Source organism: Tuber melanosporum, assembly GCF_000151645.1.
Source record: "Tuber melanosporum whole genome shotgun sequence assembly, scaffold_1, strain Mel28".
Classification (NCBI taxonomy): Eukaryota; Fungi; Ascomycota; class Pezizomycetes; order Pezizales; family Tuberaceae; genus Tuber; species Tuber melanosporum.
This window is the reverse complement of record NW_003298755.1, coordinates 157,108-180,455: the sequence shown is the minus strand read 5'-3', so window position 1 is coordinate 180,455 and position 23,348 is coordinate 157,108. Positions and strand designations below refer to the sequence as shown.

Genomic DNA, 23,348 nt, shown 5'->3' with positions numbered 1-23,348 from the left:
TTATGCCACCTTCCTGGTGGCATAAACCCGGAGGTGGGAAGAGTGATATCCATAAAGATCCACACATTTATGTATACAATGTTTCCCGACGCAACGCCCACCAACCATGGGCTCGTCCTTAAGCAGATGCTCGTTTCACCGGGTGCTCGTTGTTTCCTTTCTCCTTTCCACCGCGAGCAAAAAGCGTAACCTATCAATTGCGGATCAGGCAATGAACACCATGCGCGATCCTCGTTGCCGCATACAGCTTCCCGAACCACGGGTAAATCCTGCACGATACATGCTTTCTAATTACCGTATTATTCTTGATGTTTTGTTTATTCTGTTTACAGCGGCGGGCATTTGAAGCGAAATACCGGTATCATACTTACTATAGCTCCGTCCTCGTTCCTATTTTTTCTATTTTTTTCTTTCTTTTTTTCTTCAATTTTCCCGGCCTTCGGGATGCAACTCGAAGTTTCGAGGGAATTATCACCCTCGGCTCCCCAATATAGTAAGACTCCCTATCGTTATGCAGATAGCGATATCAGTGTTCCCTCTCTCTTCCCTTTAACCTTATGGAGGTACAGCCCATAAATTTTGTATATTCCGCTAGCAGGGGTTGTTACGCTAGGAGTAGTACAAGTAGTGCGATGAATTGGGTATAATGGATCTCGGGTAGTCCAGTTATCTCGGGCTTCTTAAATTTAACAATGGACAGGAGCACAGAAGAGACCACGCTATAGTACCTCCGTAAAGATATCGGTTAAGCGCACCGGGACGAATTTATTTCCCTCGTTGAGCGAGGGGGGTTGGTTGATCTCGGGTGCTGAACTGAGCTGTCGTGGCACAACCCGAATGCAAAGGGATTTAGAGTTATAGTTATCTCTTGGGGCGCCTTCCCCAACTGGGCCATCTGATAAAATCTGATGAGAAAGAAAACGACGTGGTTGAAACAAACCGAGGTTAAGAAAGAAAAAGAAAGAAAAAAGAATAAAAAGGTGAGCCCCACCCCCCAGCCACGTCTCACCGACTCCCTTACCACTGCCTGCGTACCCAGTGAATAAGCATCGCCAATCACACCACACATAATGGATTCACGCATTGTTGGGATCCTCGGGGGTGGCCAGGTTGTTTATAATATCTCCTCTGTCACCGAATTAACCGGCAGCTAACATGTACCATACAGCTTGGTCGAATGCTAGTTGAGGCAGCTCACCGCCTCAACCTCCAAACAGTTATTCTAGATGCTCCCAAATCACCCGCAAAGCAAATCAACGCTCTCCACGCACATATAGACGGCTCATTTTCCGACCCCAAAGCTATTCTGAAATTGGCTAAGGAATGTGACGTTTTAACTGTCGAGATTGAGCATGTGGACACTAGGGTCCTGGAAGAACTGGAAGCAGCTTCCACGGTAGAGGTAAATCGCCTAGCACTCACTTTACTGAAAGGTAAAAAGACAAACAAACCATTGGCTATCATCACTCACTCGGTTTCATCCGACACCTAGGTCCATCCTTCGTGGAAAACAATCCGCACCATTCAGGACAAATATGTGCAGAAATCTCATCTAGCTTCCAGCGGTGTAGCTACAGCCGAATCCTTATCAGTCGAATCAAACACTTCAGCTCATTTGGAAGATATTGGCAGGAGATTTGGTTATCCTTATATGCTCAAATCACGAACGCTGGGCTACGACGGGCGAGGGAATTACGTGGTCGCTGGTCCAGAGTCAATTTCAGATGCATTGGAGGCATTGAAGGACAGACCGCTATATGCTGAGAAGTGGGCATCGTTCTCCAAAGAGCTCGCGGTGATGGTGGTCAGGAGAATGGATGGCATGTGCATCAGCTATCCAGCTGTAGAGACTGTCCATGAAGAGAACGTTTGCAAACTTGTATATGCGCCAGCGCGGGTCTCTGGGGCGATTCAGGAGAAGGCAAGAAAACTCGCCGAAAAGGCCGTAGGAAGCCTTTGGGGTGCTGGTGTCTTTGGCGCCGAGATCTTCTTGCTAGAAAATGGTGAGCTGTCTCCTGCTTAGGTGTTTGGAGTGAAGCTTGTATTGACCTTGGGATTCAGGAGAACTTCTTATCAACGAGATCGCCCCTCGACCACACAACTCGGGCCATTATACCATCGAAGCATGCCCCACCTCGCAGTATGAAGCTCACCTTCGCGCTATCCTTGATCTACCTCTTCACGCCCACTCAACCTCTCTAGCTACACCCTCAACACATGCCATAATGCTCAATCTCCTTGGCCCTTCCTATGACACCGTTGCCTACAAGGCTCTGGAGGTTAAAGGAGCGACCACCCACCTATATGGAAAGCGTGAGGCCAAAAGAGGTCGAAAGATGGGGCACGTCACTATTGTAGCTGGGTCTATGGCAGAAGCTGAGTATCAGATTCAACCGCTTATTAATGCAGCAGACGCAGACAAGATGAGTCCGGCCGAACAGGCCAAGGCTTCCTTTGCTACCACTTACTCGTCTCCTCCCAAAGCTCCCCTGTCTCCAAACCCTATTGTTTCGATCATCATGGGCTCGGACTCTGATCTCCCGGTGATGAAGGCTGGTGCGGAGATTCTCAAGAAGTTCGGGGTTGAGTATGAGGTTACCATCGTGTCCGCGCATCGAACCCCAGACAGGATGACCACCTTCGCGAAAAGTGCAAGAGACCGGGGTTTGAGGGCTATAATTTCTGGTGCAGGTGGAGCTGCGCACCTCCCTGGGATGGTCGCCGCCATGACTACACTCCCTGTCATTGGGGTTCCGGTGAAAGGAAGCACCCTGGACGGCGTAGATAGTTTGCACAGTATCGTTCAGATGCCGGTTAGTAACCTTTTCCCGTTCTTTATTGCTCCCTTCTAACACCCGCAATAGAGGGGGGTCCCAGTAGCTACTGTAGCAATCAACAATTCAACAAATGCTGCGCTTCTCGCATTGCGGATTGTATCTACGGAGAACAGCGAGCTCGGGAGAGAGATTAGAGATAAGCTGGATAAGTACGTCTCCGACATGGAGAGCGAGGTTATGGCAAAAGTTGAAAAACTGGAGAGCGGAGGTTGGGAGGCGTACGCGGTGAAGAAATGACGTAGGCCTAGCATAAAGCCATAGACGGTAGCCTAAAAGTTATGATATACCGTACCACGTACCAAATTCTTGACATGGTGATGTCCAATCGGGTCAAAGAGGCAGCGGATGGTGCTATAACCGAGTGGAGACAACCGCAATCACGGGAAATCACCCGCCAGATCTATAGCCGCCACCCATGGGATCTAACAGGTGGGTGAGCGGAAGCGGGTGAGAACCAAGATACTGGAATTGTGAGCACTCAGGTATTATAATCCGCCCGCCGGGGACATGTCCACCGCGCTCTCCACTCATGCAGGCCTAGGTACCCACGGGGCCCAGTTCCTGGTACGGTATTGGTGCCATCTTGAATGGGCTTCTCGGGTATCTAGATTTGAGCGGGAAGGGCGATGGCTTAGTAGATGGCACGTGTACGGGTCATGGGATGTCACTCCGCATAAACAATTTAGGAGGAATGTGATTGGCCGAGAGGTCACTATGTGTGTGGAGGCAGCGGGGTGTTGGTGGCTTCCCACATGGATCAGTCTGGCCCCTTAAAAACCTTGCCTACATTCGCTCTAGTCGTATCGTAGAGGAGCATTTCGGTGTGACAGTTCAAGCCTGTGTGCTCGAGTACTTTGTACACCTCATACAAGCGGGAGAAAAAAAGCCCCCCGGCCAGATGATATGGTACTTGTACAACAAACGAGACAGCACTGTGCTCGCCTCAAGCCATTTTTGTGATTCTGATCACATACTCGAGTACCCACATGTGTGATACACACGGCGATCCAGCAGCACCGAGACTTCCGGGAGAACACGCGCCAAAGCGGCAAAAATAGGGCCACATAATAAATCCATGGCTTCCCCAGCATCGGCAATTGGTGGAACTTGTGAGCTAGCGCGTCACTCGGGACACGTGAATGGCGCTTTTTTGCTTGGGAGAGAGAAGCACGCAATCATAGATCCTCACTCGGTTTGCGTGAAGAGCCCGGCAGGAGGCTTGGCTGGGTTCCGGGGTGAGTTGAATGAATGGACATGCTGTTAAGGGGTAAGCCAGACTGAGTGCCGTGCTTGCATGATACAGGACTCGTGGGTAGGACATGAACCAATAACACCGCAGGGTGTCACCAACTTGGGCCAACCGAAGGATCTGTCAAGTCGACCGTGAGGCATTCCTCTTCCTTTTTCCTCTTCCCTTTCTTTTTTTCCCCCAAGCCTGGTTGATTCATCTTCGCCATCGCTACTCGTACTCGAGTACAGGTCCCAACGACCGCCCTACCTCGACGCTTGGGGAAATTTGCCAGTCTATCATTTAATTGTGTCATTACAGCGGTTCCACCAACGGGGTGTTGTTGTTACGATACTCCACCGCCCTCGCTGCACGAACGGGGGGACCATCATAGCATACCGGCGCCGGCATCGACCGGAGACATAAATACAACGGGCGAATGGATTGGTTACCGTACCGGTGCAAAGGCCGAAGATCTTGCACTGTTTGCATAGGACTTGCAGCATCTGACAATGTAAACAAACGCTCATGACCGCACCCCATTCCAATCGATAGCGGTTGATTTATTGTTCGTCTCCACCGCAATTCCGCACGCCATGAATGTGGGTGGGAGCGCGCCAGATGGGCAGTTCTGCGGCTGACAGATAACGGTGGGGAAGTTGTAGCCGAATTTGGGATGGGGGGTCACGGATAGATCACGGTGGGCGGCTGGTATTTCTCCTCGTTCTTTTCCTTCACCTTCTGGCGGACGGGGTGCCTGCGAGCACTCGTGCGGTACTCGAGTATCGTACAGTACCGGTACCGCGCCGTGACTGTACGGTACCGTATCATACTCGAGCACCCGAGTTGGTCCAGGGCAGGGGTTAGATTTGAAAGGGGGAGGTTGTTTCAGAGCATTGGTTGTCAGGGTATCCCTATCTTTCGTTGGTGTCAATTGATAAAGGTTTTTTTTCCCTTCAGCCTTGGGATCGGGATCGGATTGGGCTGAGGGTTATGATGGTTCTTTTGTGCTTGTATTTTCTTTTTACGTGGTGTCATTCTCGTAATGGTAAGCTCCACTCGTTGGCGGAGTTCGGTTCGGGGGATTTGTGGTGGTGGGAATCCTAGGCCTTTGCTGTCCTTGCTCGGCTTCCTACGATGGACACCGCTGTTGCATGTCACGAACAATCATGCCGGAGGGCGGCGGCGGGACAAAGGAACTACAAGTATCTACGTGTATGGTCGATGAGGCGGTTTGCTGCGGTCATGGCAAAGAAGGTAGGGGTGATAACCCCGCAATTGGTTCTATCAAAGGAAGGTCGGGGGGACGAAACAAAAAAAAAAAAAACATCTTCGTCACCCGTGAGCTGTAGCAGATGGCAGATGGTTCGCGGTACTGTACGGCACTGTATGTATGTATCATAATATTATTATCATACAAGTTTGTTCACGGTAGTTGGTGGTTGCGGTGCTTAGGGGTTGCTGCCGGGGTTGTTACTTGGCTGCACCCCCCATCTCTTTTCTCACACTCTCCCTTCGTCCCGAATACCGGTAACTCTCTTCTCTCTTCATCCCCTGCAGCCCCACACGTGAGGACCAGACGATCGCCAGGAACCAGCGCCCAGGACCTGGAAAAATATTTAATACTCCTGTGCGCCCCTTCTCTTTCGAGAAATTCCTCCCCTCTCCCCCTTCGAGCACCTTTAACCCGCCTTTATTCAATTCCCGTTTCTCGCTCGTCATCCCACCCATTTTCAATAAACAAACTGGATCCCTTCATCTTTAAGACCAACTCCACTACGTTCAAGTTCCCTTCTGGGAGGGGGCCACCTCGGCCGCGATGCAAACGGAAAACCCTCAGCATGCGCCGCCGTCTCGTTACCGCACGATTCGGAGGAAACTGGGGCATCATTCGATCAACTCTCAACCACCACCAGCACCAGTACCGCAGCACCAACAACCGCCAAAACCGGTAGCCGCCCCTCTGATTGATTCCGTTGGGCCTCCGAAGCCAGTAGTTGAGCAGCCCCTTGCTCGAAACCCTTCCAAGTTTAGGAAGATTTTACGGCTGAATACGAAAGATGTACCTCCTGTTCCCGTTCCACCCATTCCCCCTACAGCAACTGCCCCACACAGTGGCAAGCTCACGAAGCCATCGCATTCCCCGCCAAAGCCGACCCCGAGGTTTGGAAGGAGAAGGGGAAAGTCTACTAGAGCTATGGGCGAGTCCTCTACGGAAGAGGAAGCTGGGGGCGCGGGCCGCCGTGGGGAGAATATGGTGAGGATAGATTTTTTCTCTCTATCATTTACTTGGCCGACTCCAGCCATCTCTCGGCTGGTTGTTTAATGTTGACGCGAGTTCCGTCATGGGGTTGTGTGGCATTGAATTGTGCATAGCGCTAATGTACCCTAGGCCCAGAACTATGACATAAAGGTCCCAGTCAATTCTTCTAGAGGCACAGAACCTATTGGCATCCTCAACTCCACTGATGTCGAGTCTTTTCTGTCGCATGTGAGGCCTGGGAAACAGCGGATTGTTGTTGAGAGTTGGCCGATCTTTGGATTGCAGCGTCAAATTCGGTATTTCGAGAAGCTTAGCGATGTCCACAGCACCTGGGAAATTGAAACGAAGTGTCATTTTCGCATCGAGAAGAATGTCTGGGGCCAGACCGGTGAGCGTCTTGAAGATTATGCGGCGGAAGAGCCTTCCAGTGGAGTTGCTCAATTCCACTACTATGTCCAGGCCGATAAAAAATGGTCGAAGCGTTGGATAAAATTGGACGGCGGAGCGATCAAGATTTCCAAGAAGGATAAGCCGAGCGAGAAGGACTTTACGCAGACCATCAATCTTGACTCGTTCGATATTTACAGCTTTGTCAACGCTTTTTCTCCAGAGAGTAAACTGAAATGTCCTACAAAGTACTGTTTTGCACTGAAATCGCAGCATAAGATGAGCTTGTTTGGGAAAGATTCGGTTTATTGCCACTACCTCTCTGCCGAGAGCGCATCGCAGTTGAGTCGATGGTTTGCGATGATTAGGGATTCGAAGGCTCGATTGATCGCGGAGAAGCTTTCAATTGTTCCTTGGGCAGCTGAGCCGGAGATTAAGGCAGAGCTGTCCGTTAGTCATAAAAGTACCTCTTCTGGCAGTCTTGGGGGCAGGCGCAGGCCCAGACCCTTGATTTCTCCAGAGGAGCTCGCCCAGCCACCTTCCGATGCTCAGAAACCCAAGTCGCTACATAGCGCCAAATCCATTAGGAAACCCTCTGGGAGGCAGAGGAGTTGTTCTGGAAGGTCGCCACAAATTGGTGGAAGTGTCTCGGATGGGGAAGCAGTGTTTTCACCTGGTGGTCTCCTGGGTTCGGATTATGAGGACAAGAAACGCGTCGCCCAACTTAATTACAGAGAGGAGCGCGCGAAGCCCTGTAATGAGTTTTCCGGTCTGTTGACCCCCCAATCGCCCAAAGCTCGGAATTTCAGTCCTCGGGATCCCACGCATCCACTTTTATCCTTAGAGACCTCTCCTAAGGAAACCAAATCCCTTAGACGGAGGGAAACAGTGGCTTCAAGGCCATCCACCTCTCACAAGCAAGGAGGCACTCTACTTAATTTTGACGAGGGGGAGCCCGTACCATCGCTACCCCACCGTCATCGTGGTAGAGGACACTCCATCTCGGAGAAGAATGCACGCGAGGGTGGTGGCCTTATCAGCTTCGCTAAGTCATCCCTTGAGACGCCCCCGCTTCCTAATGCTCCTCCTCTGTTTGCGCAACTCAAGCGACCGCAAACGGCGAAAGGTAGAACCCGGCATGGCGAGGCGAGTGGCGATGAAGATCAAACCCCCTTCACGGGCACCGGCCTTCTTGCGGGCAAGTATCAGTCTGCAGGAGCAGTCACGGCCGGTCACGGCGTCGCTACATCCAAAGACGCAATTGGCAAGAACGGCAAGATCACCCCATTGCTCAATCCTTATGGCAAGAGCGTCTTCGCACCTGGCAGTCTATTGGAACAGCGGGAGAAGGAGATGGGACCCACAGGGCCGATCATCGATAGAGATTATCACTCATCGGACTCTGATTCGTAGCTGTCGTGATGAGGGATGTATGTTATAGGTTGCTTTGTTCCTTGCATTTGCGTTGTGTTTTTACTCGGATGGGATCGGAGTGTTTGCATTTTATTCCCCTAATGTGATATGGCATGGGTGAACAGAAAAAGTTCTCATTGGTCTTGATTGGCCGACCTTTGTTTCCATTGTAGTAACGTACCGTACATTTTCTTTTTATTCTTGTATCAATTTTTTCCACCCCCCCATTCCCTCCTTTACAGTTATTACCATTATCAATAGCTCCGCTTCGCCTGTACCATATTCTTAGCTTTGCCTCTATTTTCTTTCCCCCTTTGTCTTGGCTAAAATTATTCACTACTTATTGACTGGCCAGCTACCGCGTTTTTATTTTATTTAATAATATTTTATTTTGCTCGGGCTTAAGTAATATTTGAGCGGGTGCCCGAAAGCAGGTGAAAGAGCTCTGGATTAATATCATTGATTGAGTCGGTTATTTATGGTACAGTGCAGCGCAAGTGCACTACCGTCTCGTATTCCATTCACCGTTATCGTGCACGGCGACGTGCAGAGGTCTCATGAATTGTCATTCGATCATTGGCGGTAGCAGTGACGCAGGTCAGGATTTGCTCACAGTAAGGTATTAATTATATGTATGATACCCCATAGCGCACTAGGGTCAAACCTAATCGTGTTCGTGTGATAAAAGTTACCCTACCTACTCATTAGCCCACCTCGGTGGTGATCCATCTTTACATTTTCAACGACTACGGCGCCTCTTTTCAGTCTCCCCCACCATCACCACCATCACCACCACAAGAATTCTTCAATTCACAACACAAACGCAATGGGAATCGCCAAGAAAACCCGCAAATTCGCACAAGTCAAGCGAGTAATCTCCTCCCGCGACACCCGTCTCAAAAAGAACCAAGCAAAGCAACAAACCGCCATCACAAAAAAAGACAAATCCGGCGAAGTAGTTCGTGAAATGTTTCTCCCTCCCTTCCCCCCTCCCCTCCCATAACTAATTGCTAACCGTGTTCTCACAGCCCACAAGTCTCCTCCTCTCTCTTCTTCCAATTCAACACGGCGCTCCGACCACCTTACTCCGTCCTCGTGGACACCAACTTCCTGAACTTTACCATACAAAAGAAGTTGGAGGTGATGCAGTCCATGATGGATTGCCTGTACGCGAAGGCCACGCCCGTCATCACGGATTGTGTCATGGCGGAATTGGAAAAGTTGGGGAGTCGGTATCGGATCGCGTTGCGCATCGCTAGGGATCCTAGGTTTGAGAGGGCCAGGTGCGATCATAAGGGGACGTATGCTGATGATTGTATTGTGAATCGGGTTTTGCAACATAAGTGAGGTTTTTTTTTTTTTTTCCTTGCCCGTCCTAGCCCATTTTGAAGGGGGAGGGGCTAAATGAGGGGTTGGTTGATAGGATATATATCGTCGCGACAAACGATCGGGATTTGAAGAGGAGGGTAAGGAAGATTCCCGGTGTGCCTATCATGAGTTGTGGGAATGGGAAGTATGTTATCGAGAGGTTACCGGATGCGCCGGAGAAGTGAGTGGGTGTTGGAAGTGGAAAATTTTTGGGGGTTAATCGTGGCTTGAAAAGTATCATAGAAAAGGGGCGTTTTGGTCTTTTTTAATTTTATTCTTCACTTTATCTTGTATCATAACTTGGGCAATTTAGATCTTCATCACCAACTACAACCAATCGAGTATGATACCGCACTGCCCTTAGTATAACACTCACCATGGAAATCAAAAGTGCACCCAACCAAATTTAGAAAACCCACCACAGTAATACTCTTCTACCTGAATGGGTTCGAAAGCACATACATCACGAGTATAATACCATATCATGCCTATGCTTACGACACGATATCACAAAAAGTCACCCCGCCCCTTAAATTAGTCCCTAAGGTATTTTACGATACCAGTTTTTCGAACGAAAAAGTATCTGACTAATCAACAATATCATCACTCGCACACGACGACAGCCATCTCGATTTCCTTTCCGTTTCGAGCGCATGGCGTACGTATTCGTGAATCACCTTTACGAGGTTTCCGATGATGATGGTAAGGCTCGCTTGGGGGTTTTGTTAACGGGTTCGAGATTAATGGGGTAGATAGAATCGTTGGTTAGTCTTCAATTCCGATACTACAATAACTACGGTAGCGGATCGGTTCCTGTATGATTTTGGGTGGAAATGGAGAATCGTATGCCTGCTCTAGATAATTTACTGTTCAACTCGCTATTCGAGGAATCGGCCTAGAGGGAACCGTATTATACTCTCTCAAGGAGAAGCCATACCTAACCTGGAAACCCTGGATCAGGTCGGCCCCGCAAGAACGGGTTTTGGTTGCCCGGAACCATACAGTGCGAAAAGTTTAAAGAAAATACGCCCCTCCAAGAAAAAAAAAAAAAAAAGCAGCTATATACACCCATCCCGTTGAAAATGCCCACCAATCACCTCCACAAATTCACCCGACTCTTCCTCCTCTCCCGCTTGCCGGACGTGCACTCCCCCGCCTCACTGGGTATGGCGAGGAAGCTTGCCCTGCCATCCCCGACTTCGTTTCTGTCGCTAAGGCCCGCGAAAAAGCTGGCATGTGAGCCGGCCTCCCTTTTAAGGGTCGACAGGATCAGTAAATTCCCGCCGACGTCTCCAATGCTGTACTTTGTCCACTCCAAGTGTTCCATTCCCTTGGTATACAAGTGCACATCCTGAGTCCAGCCCGTCGCAGCAAACACCCCCGCAGAGGCTTTATATTTCTGAAGGCGTGCATGGAACGCTGGCTCGCGGACGTAGAGGTCTTTCAGCTTTGGCATTCCGCCGTTCCAGAGGGATTCAGAGAGGTACGCGTAGTACGAGGGTGAGGGCTTCGCGAGCGATTTGGTGGATGTCTCATCATCGGTGATTTCGTAGGCGAGGTGGGTTAGTGATGCGGAGGTCAGGAGCGCCAGATCCTGGCGCGGGATGGTGCGTGAGACTTGTGTGCGGAAGGAGAGAGAGGTTAGGCGTGTTGCCAATGGGAGAATTTGGTGCAAGACGTGCGCAGGAATGGGGGTGTTTGTTAATACAAGCGTTTCGAGGGCCTCCGAGGCGACGGGGCGGGTGAGGTAGGCTTTTAAGCCGTCGATGGTGATGGATGAGGTGTCCTCGATGGCGAGTGTTTGCAGAGCGGGGAAGAGTCCAACGTTTGTGGCCGTGGAGTCGAAGATTGCGTCAGTGGTCCATGGCATGGACTTCATTTTCAGGTGGATGAGGTGTGGCAAGGAGGAGAGCACCTGGACCAGGTCCCGGTTCTCGACTTTCATCCCTGTGAGTTCGACGACCTCAAGGCCTAACCAGGGCGGCTCGATCCACAAATCAACAAAACTCTTCTCGGAGCCCCCGACCCAACTCATCTTCCGCAGGCCGGGACACCGCGTGTAGAGTATAGCCTTCAGGGAAGCGCAGGAAGAATCATCCTGGTAAACACCGTCCGGTAAATCCACGTATCTCAAATTCGGCAAGAGTGACACAAGCCACGCCGAGTCCTGCTTGTACGTCTCCCTGGCCATGTAGGGCATTTTCAAAAACTGTGTGAGCGTAGCTGCGGTCTCGTTCTCCTGGAAGGTTCGGTAGAGCAATCGCATCCTGTGCTCCGGAATCCCAAGGGGGGAGGGGTGCTTCTGGAAGAAGGAGCCCCGTTTCCTTCGCGTTTGCAGCTCCTCCTCCAGACCGCAGTAGTGCACGCTGTCTAGTCGGATACTGCGATACTGCAACAACTGCGCTGCCTTGTGCCATGAGCGACAGACAAGGCCGCAATGGGAGAGCTCCCGCATGTCGCATAGCATGCACCCTAGCTCCATGGTTGTTTCCTCCGCCGAAAGGTAAGTCTCGTCGAGGGCGTGTGGACAGATGAAGGAGAATATTGTCATGAGGACTTCCACCGGAGCTTCCGAAGCAGGTGAGGGGTGAAGGTCGGCATATGGTGAGGCGTGTGACAAGTTGCAACTTCCATTCTGACTGCCGTCCCTGCCCTGCTTCTTCCCCCCGTGTTTGCTGCGGGTGCGGTCCTCGTCGTCGCCGAATGAGCTGGCCCCCTTGGGAGGCTTTACGAGACGTTTGAGGAAGTGCATTATGTAGCGTGTCCAATTATTCATGCGCAATTGCGTATACAGGTGTAGGGAAGGGATGCAGTAGTGGGGGGAGGAGGGGTCAATGATTCAAGTCCTCCTGGCAGTGGGGAAAAAGAAAGAAAAAGAAGCAGGTTGAGGATAAGGATTACGAGAAGGTTGGTTGGTCGACTGACTGTGGGGGCGGGGGGAAGGGAAGGAAGGGAAGGAATGGAAGGAAGGGAGGGAAGGAAGGAAGGTGACAAAGGTGGGGAGAGGTGATTGGAAGATAGGCGGATATATTGACAAGGGGAAAAAAAGGGGAAAGGCCTACTCTCGGTGAGGATAAGGACCCGAATCCTCAAAATGCTGGTGGGAATTTATCATAATCTAAGCTTATATTGGTCTGCAGAGCGGAATCCTTGTACTTTCCTATAAACAGCACGGAGGATGTAACTTTTGAAACGTCCGCTTCCGGGACAGGACAGCCAAGGTGGCCTTTTCTCCTTTCCTTGAGGAGTCATCTGACCTGAGTAATTTGGTAGAAGCGAAATGGGTCTTGTGGGTTATTTCGAAGGCCTCTTTAATCTCTCAATCTAGGTCCTCGTTATTGTCTGGGATGGTCGTACTCGAGTAAGGGGGACTATGATATCCAAGTCTGTCTTGGCATAACTTAGCGGGGAGGGAGGTGTATCGTAGTGCTGACCTATCGCTCCTTTGAGCGCATCAGTAAACTCGCCCAGATACTTCGCATACTGTCCGAAGTCCGGCCCGACCGGAGCCATGAGCGTAGCCATGCCATTAGTTTTGTTACAATAAAGGTTTTTTGAGGTGATGGATTTCGTTGCCAAGGCCGCTTCTCGGGTTCTGGGAGCAGTACGGAGTATTCCTGTGAACGTCGTCTTCGCCCCCCCCCCCTATACCAAAATTTATGTTAAAGAAAAGATGGCAGGCAGAATCACGAAAAAAGAGGCGGAAAAAGAGAAAGGGAAGGGAAGGGAAGGGAAGGAAGTGAGAGATTCCGGCCACAAGTTTCAGTTCCAGTTATCATACTGTTGATTTGATAGTTAGCTTACGGGTGCAGTATCCTATAATACCGGTACTGATGACCAACCTTGTTACCGGTATTTATGCTGGCACAGGAACCGATTGACCCCTCTGACTGTTCCCCTCTCGTTCACCCATTGAATCCTCCCTCACCAATCCCTAACCCAACAATCACCGGCGTAGAAAAAAAAAAAAAAACACAAAACAATTGCTATGATACAATGAAACAAAAACTCCACCCATACCATTCTCACGCCGAAGAAGTTCCATCCATCCATTCATTCATCCAGGGCATCGGGTCCTGCGAAAAGCTTACTGATCGCCAATGCATCCATCCAGAAAAATTTCCCTCTCAATGCGCTCGACTATGATACAAGCGCAAAAATCCCAGCCATATTTCACTTACCCAACCCCTCCTCGAGAAGGCGCGAATCAAATTACAACCTGGCTATTAACTTTTATATAATATTATAATATTATATAATATATAAATTTATGGGTGGGGTATGGTGTTGTCGCCGTTGCTGTTGATCGTGTGAGGACTTACGGGACTGTAGAGTGCTGTACTGTACAGTACCTGGATTCGATGGATAACGCGGAGGATAGGGTGCAGTGGGGAAGTTATTAATACTTCGGAGGATTATCTCAAGGCGCTGGCGTTCTCCTCCTCCCCCCCTTCCCCCACAAAAAGAAAGCCTATCATACCGCACCGTACTTTTATCTGTCGAGTCGTTTGCTGCTTACAGCTGTCGATATGGCTTATGCCAGCAAGTGGAACAGTACCGTACACTTTTTACACTTTGACATCGGAGTGTCTTGCTTTTTCCGGCGACTTTTTTTTTAATATTTTTTTTATTGCTTTTCTTCTTTGAAGGTGCAATTTTCTACACCTGTCCTGCCTGCACAAGAAACTTATCTGGGCATCACGGGTTCTGATAATGGTGTTGTAGTGCGCTTTATATCACTCGATTCTACTCTACTATGGGATTTCTACTGTCTCGTAAGTCTTTCGTAATCTTCTCGTGGTGCCGCTATTCCGGGGCTCGACCCACCCCTCGTCAACCTACGATACGGTAAGTTAAACCCCCAATCAGCACCCGTACCATATAATACCGTAAATCTGCATATCCTCTCCTTCTCTCCCTAGGACTCCACTTTCCTTCACTAGAAGTCTCGAGAAAGAAAAAAAAAAAAAAAAAGGAAAAGGAAAAGGAAAAGGAAAAGGAAAAGGAAAGAAAAAAGAAAAAGAAAAAGAAAAAAAAGACACCCCATAGAAATGTTTTACTGCACTTGACAAAACGTGATCGGTCGTGTGGTCATGTGGCGGTGAACCAATGACGAAATGGAGGGGGAGGGAGGAAGGGGACAATCTGAGACATTGAAACAAGGAGAGCGATGCAGGGTTTGTTTGGAAATTAGAGGCGTTACTCTACTTGCGAACCGGTATGATACCGTGACTTTGTGTTACTGGGTTTGTCAGAAAATGGAAATTTTCGATATCTTGGAAGTAACTTGGCGCTGGTCATCTAGAGTGATGGCGGGCATTATTATAAAAGTCTCTCTCTTCCGGAGGGGGGGGGTTTGGTGAGAGGTTTCGGTTCAATTATTTACAAAGATGTTATGGATCGCTTTCCGCCTCGTCAGTGGTCATCTATAGGGCCAGCACCCATAAGGCAGAGCTCCTTCAATGATACTTGTATCTCTGCTGTTGCTGTTCTGCTATTGGACTGTGATTCCGTCCTCGGGAAAGGAGAGTCATTTCTCGCCCACCGTACCAGTGCTGAAAGGGGTTGACATTTATTTGTGGCCTCGACTCTCGTGGCCCGCACGTGGCTCGCGTAGATCATACGCAGATAGAGTTTCCACCACCTATCCCAAGCCCTTCAACTTTTAATACGGCACCTGGGGAGGGTTCTGCTCTTTCTAGTCCGGATGGCTTCACTTTATCCACCCGCCGGGGGCCATGCGAGTGGAGATGTTTCTTAGAAGGTTGCCCGGTGGTTCCGACTATCGCATTGGGACTGTTAACGTGTTTCTGTTGCGCGTGTGTGTGCGGACAAGTTAGAGGCTTTGGGCGCATGGCCAACCTCGCGGGGTGCTGCGGAATAAGGAGGTCTAGAAACACGCATCCAGAGATGATCAGTGGCTACGACTGGAGATGCAGCGATCAACAGGCTCCTTCCGCAGTAATACTGTTCCGGGATGCATGGTTGCATGCTGTATGGTACCGTTCGTCCGATGAAATTTGCTGAGGCGTTCGCTGTAGATGTTCGTTATCGCACGAGGAGTGCTTTATAGGAATGGCAGCAATTGCCTGCAGAGAGGGTGGTTCCGAGCCGTAAACTTGCAATATTCTTGAGGCAGCGCAAGACAAGGTTGTTTGTAACGGTAGGAAAATGCGGAGAGTGCAAGCCACACGAGTGGGCTGCACGAATGCTTGTCCCGGGCCATAACTACCCGAAAACATGGAGGCATATTTTGTATTGGCGCTCAGATACGCGCAGATTTTTTACCGTAAGAATATCATACAAGTACCGGTATTCCTTTAATCCCTGTTTTCGGGGTGCTTCAAGCTTGGGGAGGGTCCTTGGTGGTGTCGGCACAGCATCCAGCAATACTGGCGGTGCTAACGGAAATTCACTGCTGTACTTGTACCATGCTGGACTCGCGACATGCTTTGTCAAAGGTTCGAGGTGTCACAAGGGAAATAGGACACCCGTGCCGGATGAATGCTAGATAGATGCATCCAGAGATCCTGCCGTTCGGGTTGCCGGTTTGGTTGGCTCTCTCCAGCTCTTCAACCGCGCACGGCATCTCGAACTGAGTCATGGAGCTCTGAAACGAGCCAGCCTTTATGGCGAAATATCTCAACCCATATTAAGCCGGCACCAGGGAGATGTTGTGCAGGCGTCTCTCTCTCTCTCTCTCTCATGGGTAAAGACAAGTACCGGCAGAAATATTCCATCAGCGTCAATTGTTTCTGCGGAAGACTGCACTCATTGGGGACGGCGGTGGTGAGCTCAGGTAGAGCTCCCATAGCAACGGTTGCAATAGAGTTTGGCGCCAAGGACCCTTTTCAACAGCTCGAGGCTCAGCCCCGAAGTTTGAAGGTCATGTGCGGGGGCCTCCATCCGCATATGCATTCTGATTTCTGATAGCACCGACACTGATTGTGCATTGCGGTCCGCCTAACGCCATGAATCAGATAGTCGGCTATCCGAGAGCACAGACTGAGCTCGAGCACAGCACATTGATACCCAGGACCAATGCCGGTGCACAGATTATGGAAAAGGGGGTTGGGAGAATGAGCTGGCGGCGAGGGGCATTTATGTGTTTTGCGCCGTCCAGGAAAAAAGGCGTTGGCAAGGGATCTTGATGGTATATGTATACTCACGATGGTGGGTGGGTGAAGGTTTTAATCGAATTGCTCTGAATAGATATTGATGAGAGAAACAATGAACTTCCTTGGAGGGATGGATGGATGGGATGGTATCATAGTATTGGAGCTTCAATGGATAACCAATGGAAAGGTTGTGATGACGATGATGGTTGTAGCTAGACCGATGGTGTTGCTGCATCCGCGACTCTGCCGTGACCTTTCGAGTGTGTGATGCTTTGGAGCAATAGCATCGCGAGAAGCACCCTATTAGCAACACCTTGTTCTCGGCCCATTCCGTGCTCGTCTGTTCATTCGAATTGTGTGCCAAGCTTTAGAAGAAAAAGAAAATCCCGCCAACTCCTCGATTAGGAAGATCATTAAATTTTGGTAGAGAAGATGATTAGGGAAGGAAATTGGGAAAAGAAAGGAAAATTATCGTCTGGAGGGAAGGAAGGAATGGTAATTTTCATCAAGTAGTCTAAGTGTGAGGTTAGGATGGGGGGGGGAAGGGAGGGAAGTCATAGCGACGAGGAGGGTAGGAAAATAGAACGCCCTTTTTTCTTCCTCTTCGTTGTCTCGCCTGCATCTTCGGCTTCGCTGTCTGTCCTTCTTGCAGCTCGAATAATCTTATTTTTCTCTCTTTCATTTCCTCTCCTAGTATCCGCGTCACTGGATCAGACACGCTTTCACCTCCTCCATCCATCCATCCCATCCCTCCTCACCACCACCACTACCACCACCACCACTCTTACAACACCACCCCCCCCCCAATCCTATCCACCTCGTCTCCCTCTTCCACCTTGAACCTTCTCTCTCCCTTCCACACACCCTCCCTTCACCCTCCCTCTCTTCTATTTCTTATTCACGGAGGTTCTCTTTTTTGCATTACTATCTTCGGGAGGCCCTGTTTCATCTTCTGTCCTATTCCCTCGACCTTTCAAACCTTTTTTTTTTTTTCTATCCTGCGGTTATTCGAGTGCAACGGAGAACCATCAAGCACTTCACTTTTCGCCCGTTTCATCAGTGCAAACAGCGAGAACCCCCCCGAGCTCTTGGTCAAACGATATTTGAATTGTTACTAGAGATCTATTATGGATCGTTATGTGGTTATCCATGTGGCCACTACTTGCGATGAGCATGGTGTCTATGTAACTAAGGATTCTGCGGAGGTCATTGAGATCGGTTGGATTCTCTTGAATGCGAAGTCCCTCGAGGAGGTTTGAAGCTCTGATGTATCTATTCTTTTCCGAGATTCCTCTACTGATCGGTTTGATGGTAATTAGATTCACAGGGAGAGTGTTCTTGTGAGGCCCGTCAACACTCCCATTACTCCGCTGTGCAGTACGAAGCTCCTCCATCCTTCTTGGTATCAAATTCTTCTTTCCGAGCTCCCGCTAATGGTTTCCTAATGCAGCAAGCCTCACTACGCTTACGTGGGAGCACGTGCGGACGGCCGGGTCGTTCAGAGATGCCGTCAATCGGTTTGACACCTTCGCACAAGAATACCTAATGTCGCAGCAATTAGACTTTACCTTCGTGACCTTGGATGCTTGGGATCTCCGGGTTCAGTTGCCTCGTGAAGCCAGAGACAAGGCTGTTGTTTTACCCCCGTATTTACAACATTCCAGGACTTTTGACCTGAGGACTGAGTATACCCGATGGCAATCGCATCATCCGGAGTCTTTGCCCTTTGGTCCATCCTCTCTGGCTAATATCTGTGCTGCCCTCGAAGTTGAGCCTGTTCAATCGTCAGCCCCGATAAAGCACAATTTGCCCTTCCATCTCCAGGCTTTGGCACCCGCTTCTCCTCGTAGAGCCATGGAAGAGGCTATCACACTGGCGAGGGTTCTGCGTGGATTGATCAAGAAATCCCAGCCCCCAGAACAACACCCTGATGTTCTGGCAAGGCCCATGGATGCCAGAGCTGATGTTAGAGCCTTTTTGAGTGAAAGAAGTAAAGTCCTCCATATGAGCGGATTGCCGCATGATACCACCCAATCTGAGCTGGAAAGCTGGTTTACTCAGTATGGCGGTCGCCCAATTGCCTTTTGGACACTCAGAACCCCGGACCAGCACAAGCCAACAGGTACAGGGTTTGCTGTGTTTTCATCACATGAAGAGGTAATTTAATTTTACTTCTAGCTTGGCTTTTCGTGTGTGACCGTTGCTAATTATATCTTATATGCAGGCCGCAGAGAGTCTTTGTATGAACGGGCGAGCGTTGAACGAGAAGGCGATTGAAGTTTCTCCTAGCAGCAGTCGAGTGCTTGATAGAGCAGCAGAGATTCTCACACCCTTCCCCCCAAGTAAAAACAGACCTAGGCCTGGGGACTGGACTTGCCCATCTTGTGGATTTTCCAACTTCCAGCGTAGAACTGCTTGTTTCCGATGTTCATTCCCTGCTGTTCCCGCCGGACCAAGCCCGGATACCGTGTTTGGCTATTCCGGCTACTCCCAGAGCATGGTTCCGCCTCAACCTCCGGCTATGGGGCATGGGGCAGGACATGGACTGCAATCTAGGGCTATGCCGGGCGGTGGGGCGGTGCCTTTTAGAGCGGGGGACTGGAAGTGCGGTTCTGATGGGTGTGGTTACCACAACTTTGCCAAGAATGTTAGCTGCTTGAGGTGTGGTGCAAGTCGTGCTGGTGCGGCAGTTGCCGACACGGCATTTCCATCGCCTATGGATGGGCCTCCGTCTTATGGAGCATTTGGATTGGGACCAGGACAGATTCTTGGGGGTGGGGCGGGACCCGTTGGAGGTCAGCTTGGAGGAGGCGGTTTCCCTAGCCAACAATTCGGTGGTCAGCTTAGCAATTTTGGGCTACCCTCTGGTCTTGGGGGCGGAAGTGGCACCTTTCCTCCGCTGAACACGTCTTTGGGTCCTGGAGTTGGACCCAATTCTGCCGGTCCTTTTGATCAGAGGGCCGAGCAAGCTTTCTCATCTGGTGGAAATGGGCCTAATGGATTATACGCAGGGCTACCTGATGATCAAGCATTTTCCTTCCTCTCTGGAGGACTTGGCGGACTTGGTCTCGACGATTCTAGGAGGAAGGAGATCAATGGAGGTGGGCGTTCTCCCGGTGCATAAGTTCAAAGTAGTTTGCTTTTGTACAAGACGATCGGGAGTATTTTTCTTTTCCGGCATTTGGATAAAAGAAGGGTTGTTTTTAGCAGGGTTTGGAGTTGGGGTTGTTGGGAGCGGGTGATAAAAACGAAAAACAGCAAAACGGGCAAAAAAAACAGAAACCTTAATTGTGCGATGGAATATAACGGCTGTATGGGTATGATTGAGTGAACTGAAATGGTAAAAAAAGCACGGATTCGGATGGGGCATTCTTGGGTGGTGTTGGTTGGGTTGGCTACAGGCAAAGATAAAATACTTTTTTTTTTTTTCCCCTTGTCTCGTTTCTTTTCCTCCTGCTTTCATTATTAGCTTCCCCCTCCACATTGAGTGTACCTTTTTTTCTCCTTTTTTTTCCACCTGTTATTTTTGTTCGTGTGTGCGTTTTCTACCACCTATTATACCTACGTTCCCATCCGTGAATAATTAATTTCATGCGAATAGGCGATTAGGGCACAAGGGGGAAGAGTGGTTGGGGGAAAAAAAGCAAGTGAGGAGAGGAAGAGAGATAGCATGGTGAGAGAATATATATCAAGAATTGTCCTATTGTGTGCGCCTTCGGGATTGATATAGGGGAGAGGGCAGAGAAATGTTGACTTTTAGTATTTTGTCTGGTATGGTTTGGAGAAAGGGGGGGTTATAAAAATTTGGCGATTTTTTTTAAAAGTTTTCTAAGTTAGATGGGGTATATGATACTGTAGTTTTTGTTTGAATTTCCGGATTTGCGGGGATGGATGTTGGATGCTGGAGAATAATAGTTATGGGAGGCATAATTTTTGTCCTATTTGTCCCATTGCGTGGAGCTAGGTGATACCTAAATATATTGTACCCGAAATACTCTATCGGCGGGATATCAATGTTAACACCGACGAACTATTGGTAGCATGATACCTGGGGGGGTACGGCACTGTACATGCTATCCTTCCTGCGTTAGTGTTATGGGTCATGATGGGTCACTCGGGGATGGAATATCTCACGATTTGGTCATGTGGGGGGAGAAAATTGAACTGAAATAAAAAAGGGGGGGGGGGCATGAGGGACTGAGAATAATGTTCACTTGATTGGTATGGTATATCCTGGAAGTCTGTATAGTGGGGCTGGTGTGTTTCTTTTTTGTTTTATGTAGTAATGATATGATAACCCGTTTCTAACCTATGCTGAACAATGAGTGACAGGGGAGAGACGATGAGCTTGCTGGTGATTCTGGGCTTTTTGTATGGTACATAACATACCGCTCGAGTTGGGGTAAGCTATGATAGATGAAAAGTTGCTGATAAACAAACGGAATTTGACTTTTATGATAATTTTATGGCTTCGGGGGGATGGTAATCCCGCTATACTAGTCCGAAAGCATCACGATGTGGTTACAATTTTATAAACTTTGTTCTTCGTCGGGTTTGTGAGCTTTAGAGGGAGAGTACAGTACGCTGGGCTCGTTGGGGATTGTGTGCGTGTGCGAGTGTCGGGGAGTTATTGGGTAGGATGGTCGGGGGGTTGTGATGATTCCCCTTTCTAGGCTATAAACGACGGGTCTAGAATGTAGAATGATATACGATAATTATTACAGGACAAACGCTGGGAGCTATGATACTACAGTATCCCCACTACCGCACAGCTATCATAACGTTCAATACACCTACTACCTCAATAAACCTCCTCACTACATATATATAAATCCGGCTGATCAACTACAGGATGGAATTGAAGTGGGAATACTGAAGCCTATAGTCTTACCTAACTTCAGTTTCAAGTAGTTGAATTCTCTAATTTTTTCCTAACTATTATTTATGTTCTCATGCCAACCTTATCTTTTCAATAGTAAGAGAATTTACAAACTCTTCATAAATGCTATCAGAATCAGGAATCAGGGACAAGTTTAGGGCCAGAGCAAAAATCAGTACTTATCATGTTGGATGAGAAGATTCTTTGATTCTGGTAAGGAAAATTTGACAATTTCTTCCCCCTCTGTCAGACAAGAAAATGTTTATTTTGATAGTATGAAGTCTATTCATTTCCTAAATTGTTTGATAGTGAATGATAAAATCCTGTTTCTTTAATCCTACTACTAGCACTGGGAAATTATACATACTGAGTATTCTTGAGAATTTTTATAGTATAAGGAATAAAGTTAGATATAAGACTCTATTTAGGAGTTGATCTTATTTTTATTTTTATTTTCATTGAAAGAAACTAGTATATTGTATTACTTATTCTATATAGTCTAGGATCTAAATTTGAATATGTATAAAATTATGTGGGAAAATAAAATACAATATTATGATGAATATCTATTTCTGAAGTTTGATTTCCGAGTCTTAACTGTTGGGTTTCTGCTGACATGTTCCTGGAAGTATATAACTTCAAAAATATCTTACAACAATTTTATTATAAGAGTTATAAATGCTTTGGTGTTTTTGAAGCTCAATTAGAGTTGGAAAACATTGTTTGTAGAAACTCAAATTATAAGTCTAATTGCTCTTTTTGGACTAGTAAATTTGGTAATAGGAGGGATAAGTAGAGGACAGATGGAGAACACACATATATTGTGATTAAAGGTATTTGTCAAAATTCTTGCAGAACTTTGACTAAATAATTACTAATTATCTTAAGATTTACCCCAGTTTTGACAGGTATGATTTGTTCTTAAATTAGTATATAGATTCTTACAGCCAGATCAATTGGGTTCAAACACCAATGGTAATGTTGATACTAGTGAAAATGTTTTGAGTAATGATGAAATCCTTGATTAGGTTTAGATAATGATATTTAGAGATGCTTTATTACAGGCATCTCTCTACTGTTATTAGTTAGTGTTACTAGTAGGTTCAATACTGTACTACCCAGATTAATTGCTGTGATCATCATCTGCAGCGCTTCCAGTCGTCCAGTCCGTCCTAGACGGGGTCAGGACGACGGAGGACGACAATGCCTCGTCTTTGGACGGACTGGACGGGGCGATGGCTGTCGGACGGCACTAGTCCTGGATTTCCTTTTATGTATACCATATCACCCCATTAAAATTTTATTTGTTTTACCTTATTTTTGTTTTAACTTATTGCAGCACTAGTGTGTGTCTTACTGGGTGGCATTGGGTGCATTGACCAATTTTTGGTCGGCGGTATGATAGTCGGACGGGACGACTGGGAGCACTGGGTACAGTATAGAATTTTGCCTCCGTTATTTTAATTTTGATTTTTTTTTTGCTCACCTTACGTTTCGAACTCACACTAGCCATCGAATTGATCCTGGGGGTAGTAGGGGGGGGGGGGGGGAGCGAGGAAGTGTTCCCCGATCACAACTTCTCACTCAAGTCCAAAAGGGGTAGTGAGAGTTACCGCCGTACTGTAAGGGGGTCTGTTATGGTGGGCTTCGGATTATGGAGAAAGATGGGCGTGTGTGTGGAATACACGGTGTGTGATATACGATCCCCCCCCCGATTTTTACAACGCCCCAAGTGGGTATTTGAGCTTCGCAGGGTCGGGGGGGCCATTTCGATGTGCTGTGCCTCCTACTTGTTGGGCAGTAAGGAAAAAAAGATCAAAAAAGCCACCCCGGGGGTAGTCTTTTTTTTAATGTA

General features: G+C 48.4%; 7 protein-coding genes; 5 read left to right on the top strand and 2 right to left on the bottom strand.

The window, feature by feature from the left end:
• Positions 1 to 928: 928 nt before the first annotated feature.
• On the top strand, positions 929 to 2,427 carry GSTUM_00003827001 (uncharacterized protein; the record flags this gene model as incomplete). XM_002835039.2 has 5 exons in its annotated part: positions 929 to 1,109; positions 1,169 to 1,402; positions 1,493 to 2,003; positions 2,062 to 2,345; positions 2,374 to 2,427. Exons 1-5 carry the CDS (start codon positions 1,071 to 1,073, stop codon positions 2,425 to 2,427), a joined length of 1,122 nt encoding a protein of 373 aa, XP_002835085.1. The 5' UTR covers positions 929 to 1,070.
• Positions 2,428 to 2,460: 33 nt separating this feature from the next.
• On the top strand, positions 2,461 to 3,135 carry GSTUM_00003826001 (uncharacterized protein). XM_002835038.2 has 2 exons: positions 2,461 to 2,813; positions 2,865 to 3,135. Exons 1-2 carry the CDS (start codon positions 2,520 to 2,522, stop codon positions 3,072 to 3,074), a joined length of 504 nt encoding a protein of 167 aa, XP_002835084.1. The 5' UTR covers positions 2,461 to 2,519; the 3' UTR covers positions 3,075 to 3,135.
• Positions 3,136 to 5,762: 2,627 nt separating this feature from the next.
• GSTUM_00003825001 (uncharacterized protein) lies at positions 5,763 to 8,128 on the top strand (the record flags this gene model as incomplete). XM_002835037.2 has 2 exons in its annotated part: positions 5,763 to 6,322; positions 6,458 to 8,128. The coding sequence occupies exons 1-2, from the start codon at positions 5,885 to 5,887 to the stop codon at positions 8,126 to 8,128; spliced, it is 2,109 nt and encodes a 702-aa protein (XP_002835083.1). The 5' UTR covers positions 5,763 to 5,884.
• A 393-nt stretch (positions 8,129 to 8,521) lies between these two features.
• On the top strand, positions 8,522 to 9,823 carry GSTUM_00003824001 (uncharacterized protein). XM_002835036.2 has 4 exons: positions 8,522 to 9,097; positions 9,157 to 9,294; positions 9,358 to 9,471; positions 9,552 to 9,823. Exons 1-4 carry the CDS (start codon positions 8,955 to 8,957, stop codon positions 9,679 to 9,681), a joined length of 525 nt encoding a protein of 174 aa, XP_002835082.1. The 5' UTR covers positions 8,522 to 8,954; the 3' UTR covers positions 9,682 to 9,823.
• A 570-nt stretch (positions 9,824 to 10,393) lies between these two features.
• Positions 10,394 to 12,434, bottom strand: GSTUM_00003823001 (uncharacterized protein). XM_002835035.2 has 1 exon: positions 10,394 to 12,434. The coding sequence occupies exon 1, from the start codon at positions 12,246 to 12,248 to the stop codon at positions 10,590 to 10,592; it is 1,659 nt and encodes a 552-aa protein (XP_002835081.1). The 5' UTR covers positions 12,249 to 12,434; the 3' UTR covers positions 10,394 to 10,589.
• A 3,381-nt stretch (positions 12,435 to 15,815) lies between these two features.
• On the bottom strand, positions 15,816 to 16,849 carry GSTUM_00003822001 (uncharacterized protein; the record flags this gene model as incomplete). XM_002835034.2 has 1 exon in its annotated part: positions 15,816 to 16,849. The coding sequence occupies one exon, from the start codon at positions 16,847 to 16,849 to the stop codon at positions 16,598 to 16,600; it is 252 nt and encodes an 83-aa protein (XP_002835080.1). The 3' UTR covers positions 15,816 to 16,597.
• A 413-nt stretch (positions 16,850 to 17,262) lies between these two features.
• Positions 17,263 to 20,317, top strand: GSTUM_00003821001 (uncharacterized protein). XM_002835033.2 has 4 exons: positions 17,263 to 17,867; positions 17,934 to 17,991; positions 18,065 to 18,771; positions 18,839 to 20,317. The coding sequence occupies exons 1-4, from the start codon at positions 17,742 to 17,744 to the stop codon at positions 19,736 to 19,738; spliced, it is 1,791 nt and encodes a 596-aa protein (XP_002835079.1). The 5' UTR covers positions 17,263 to 17,741; the 3' UTR covers positions 19,739 to 20,317.
• The last annotated feature ends 3,031 nt before the right edge of the window (positions 20,318 to 23,348 follow it).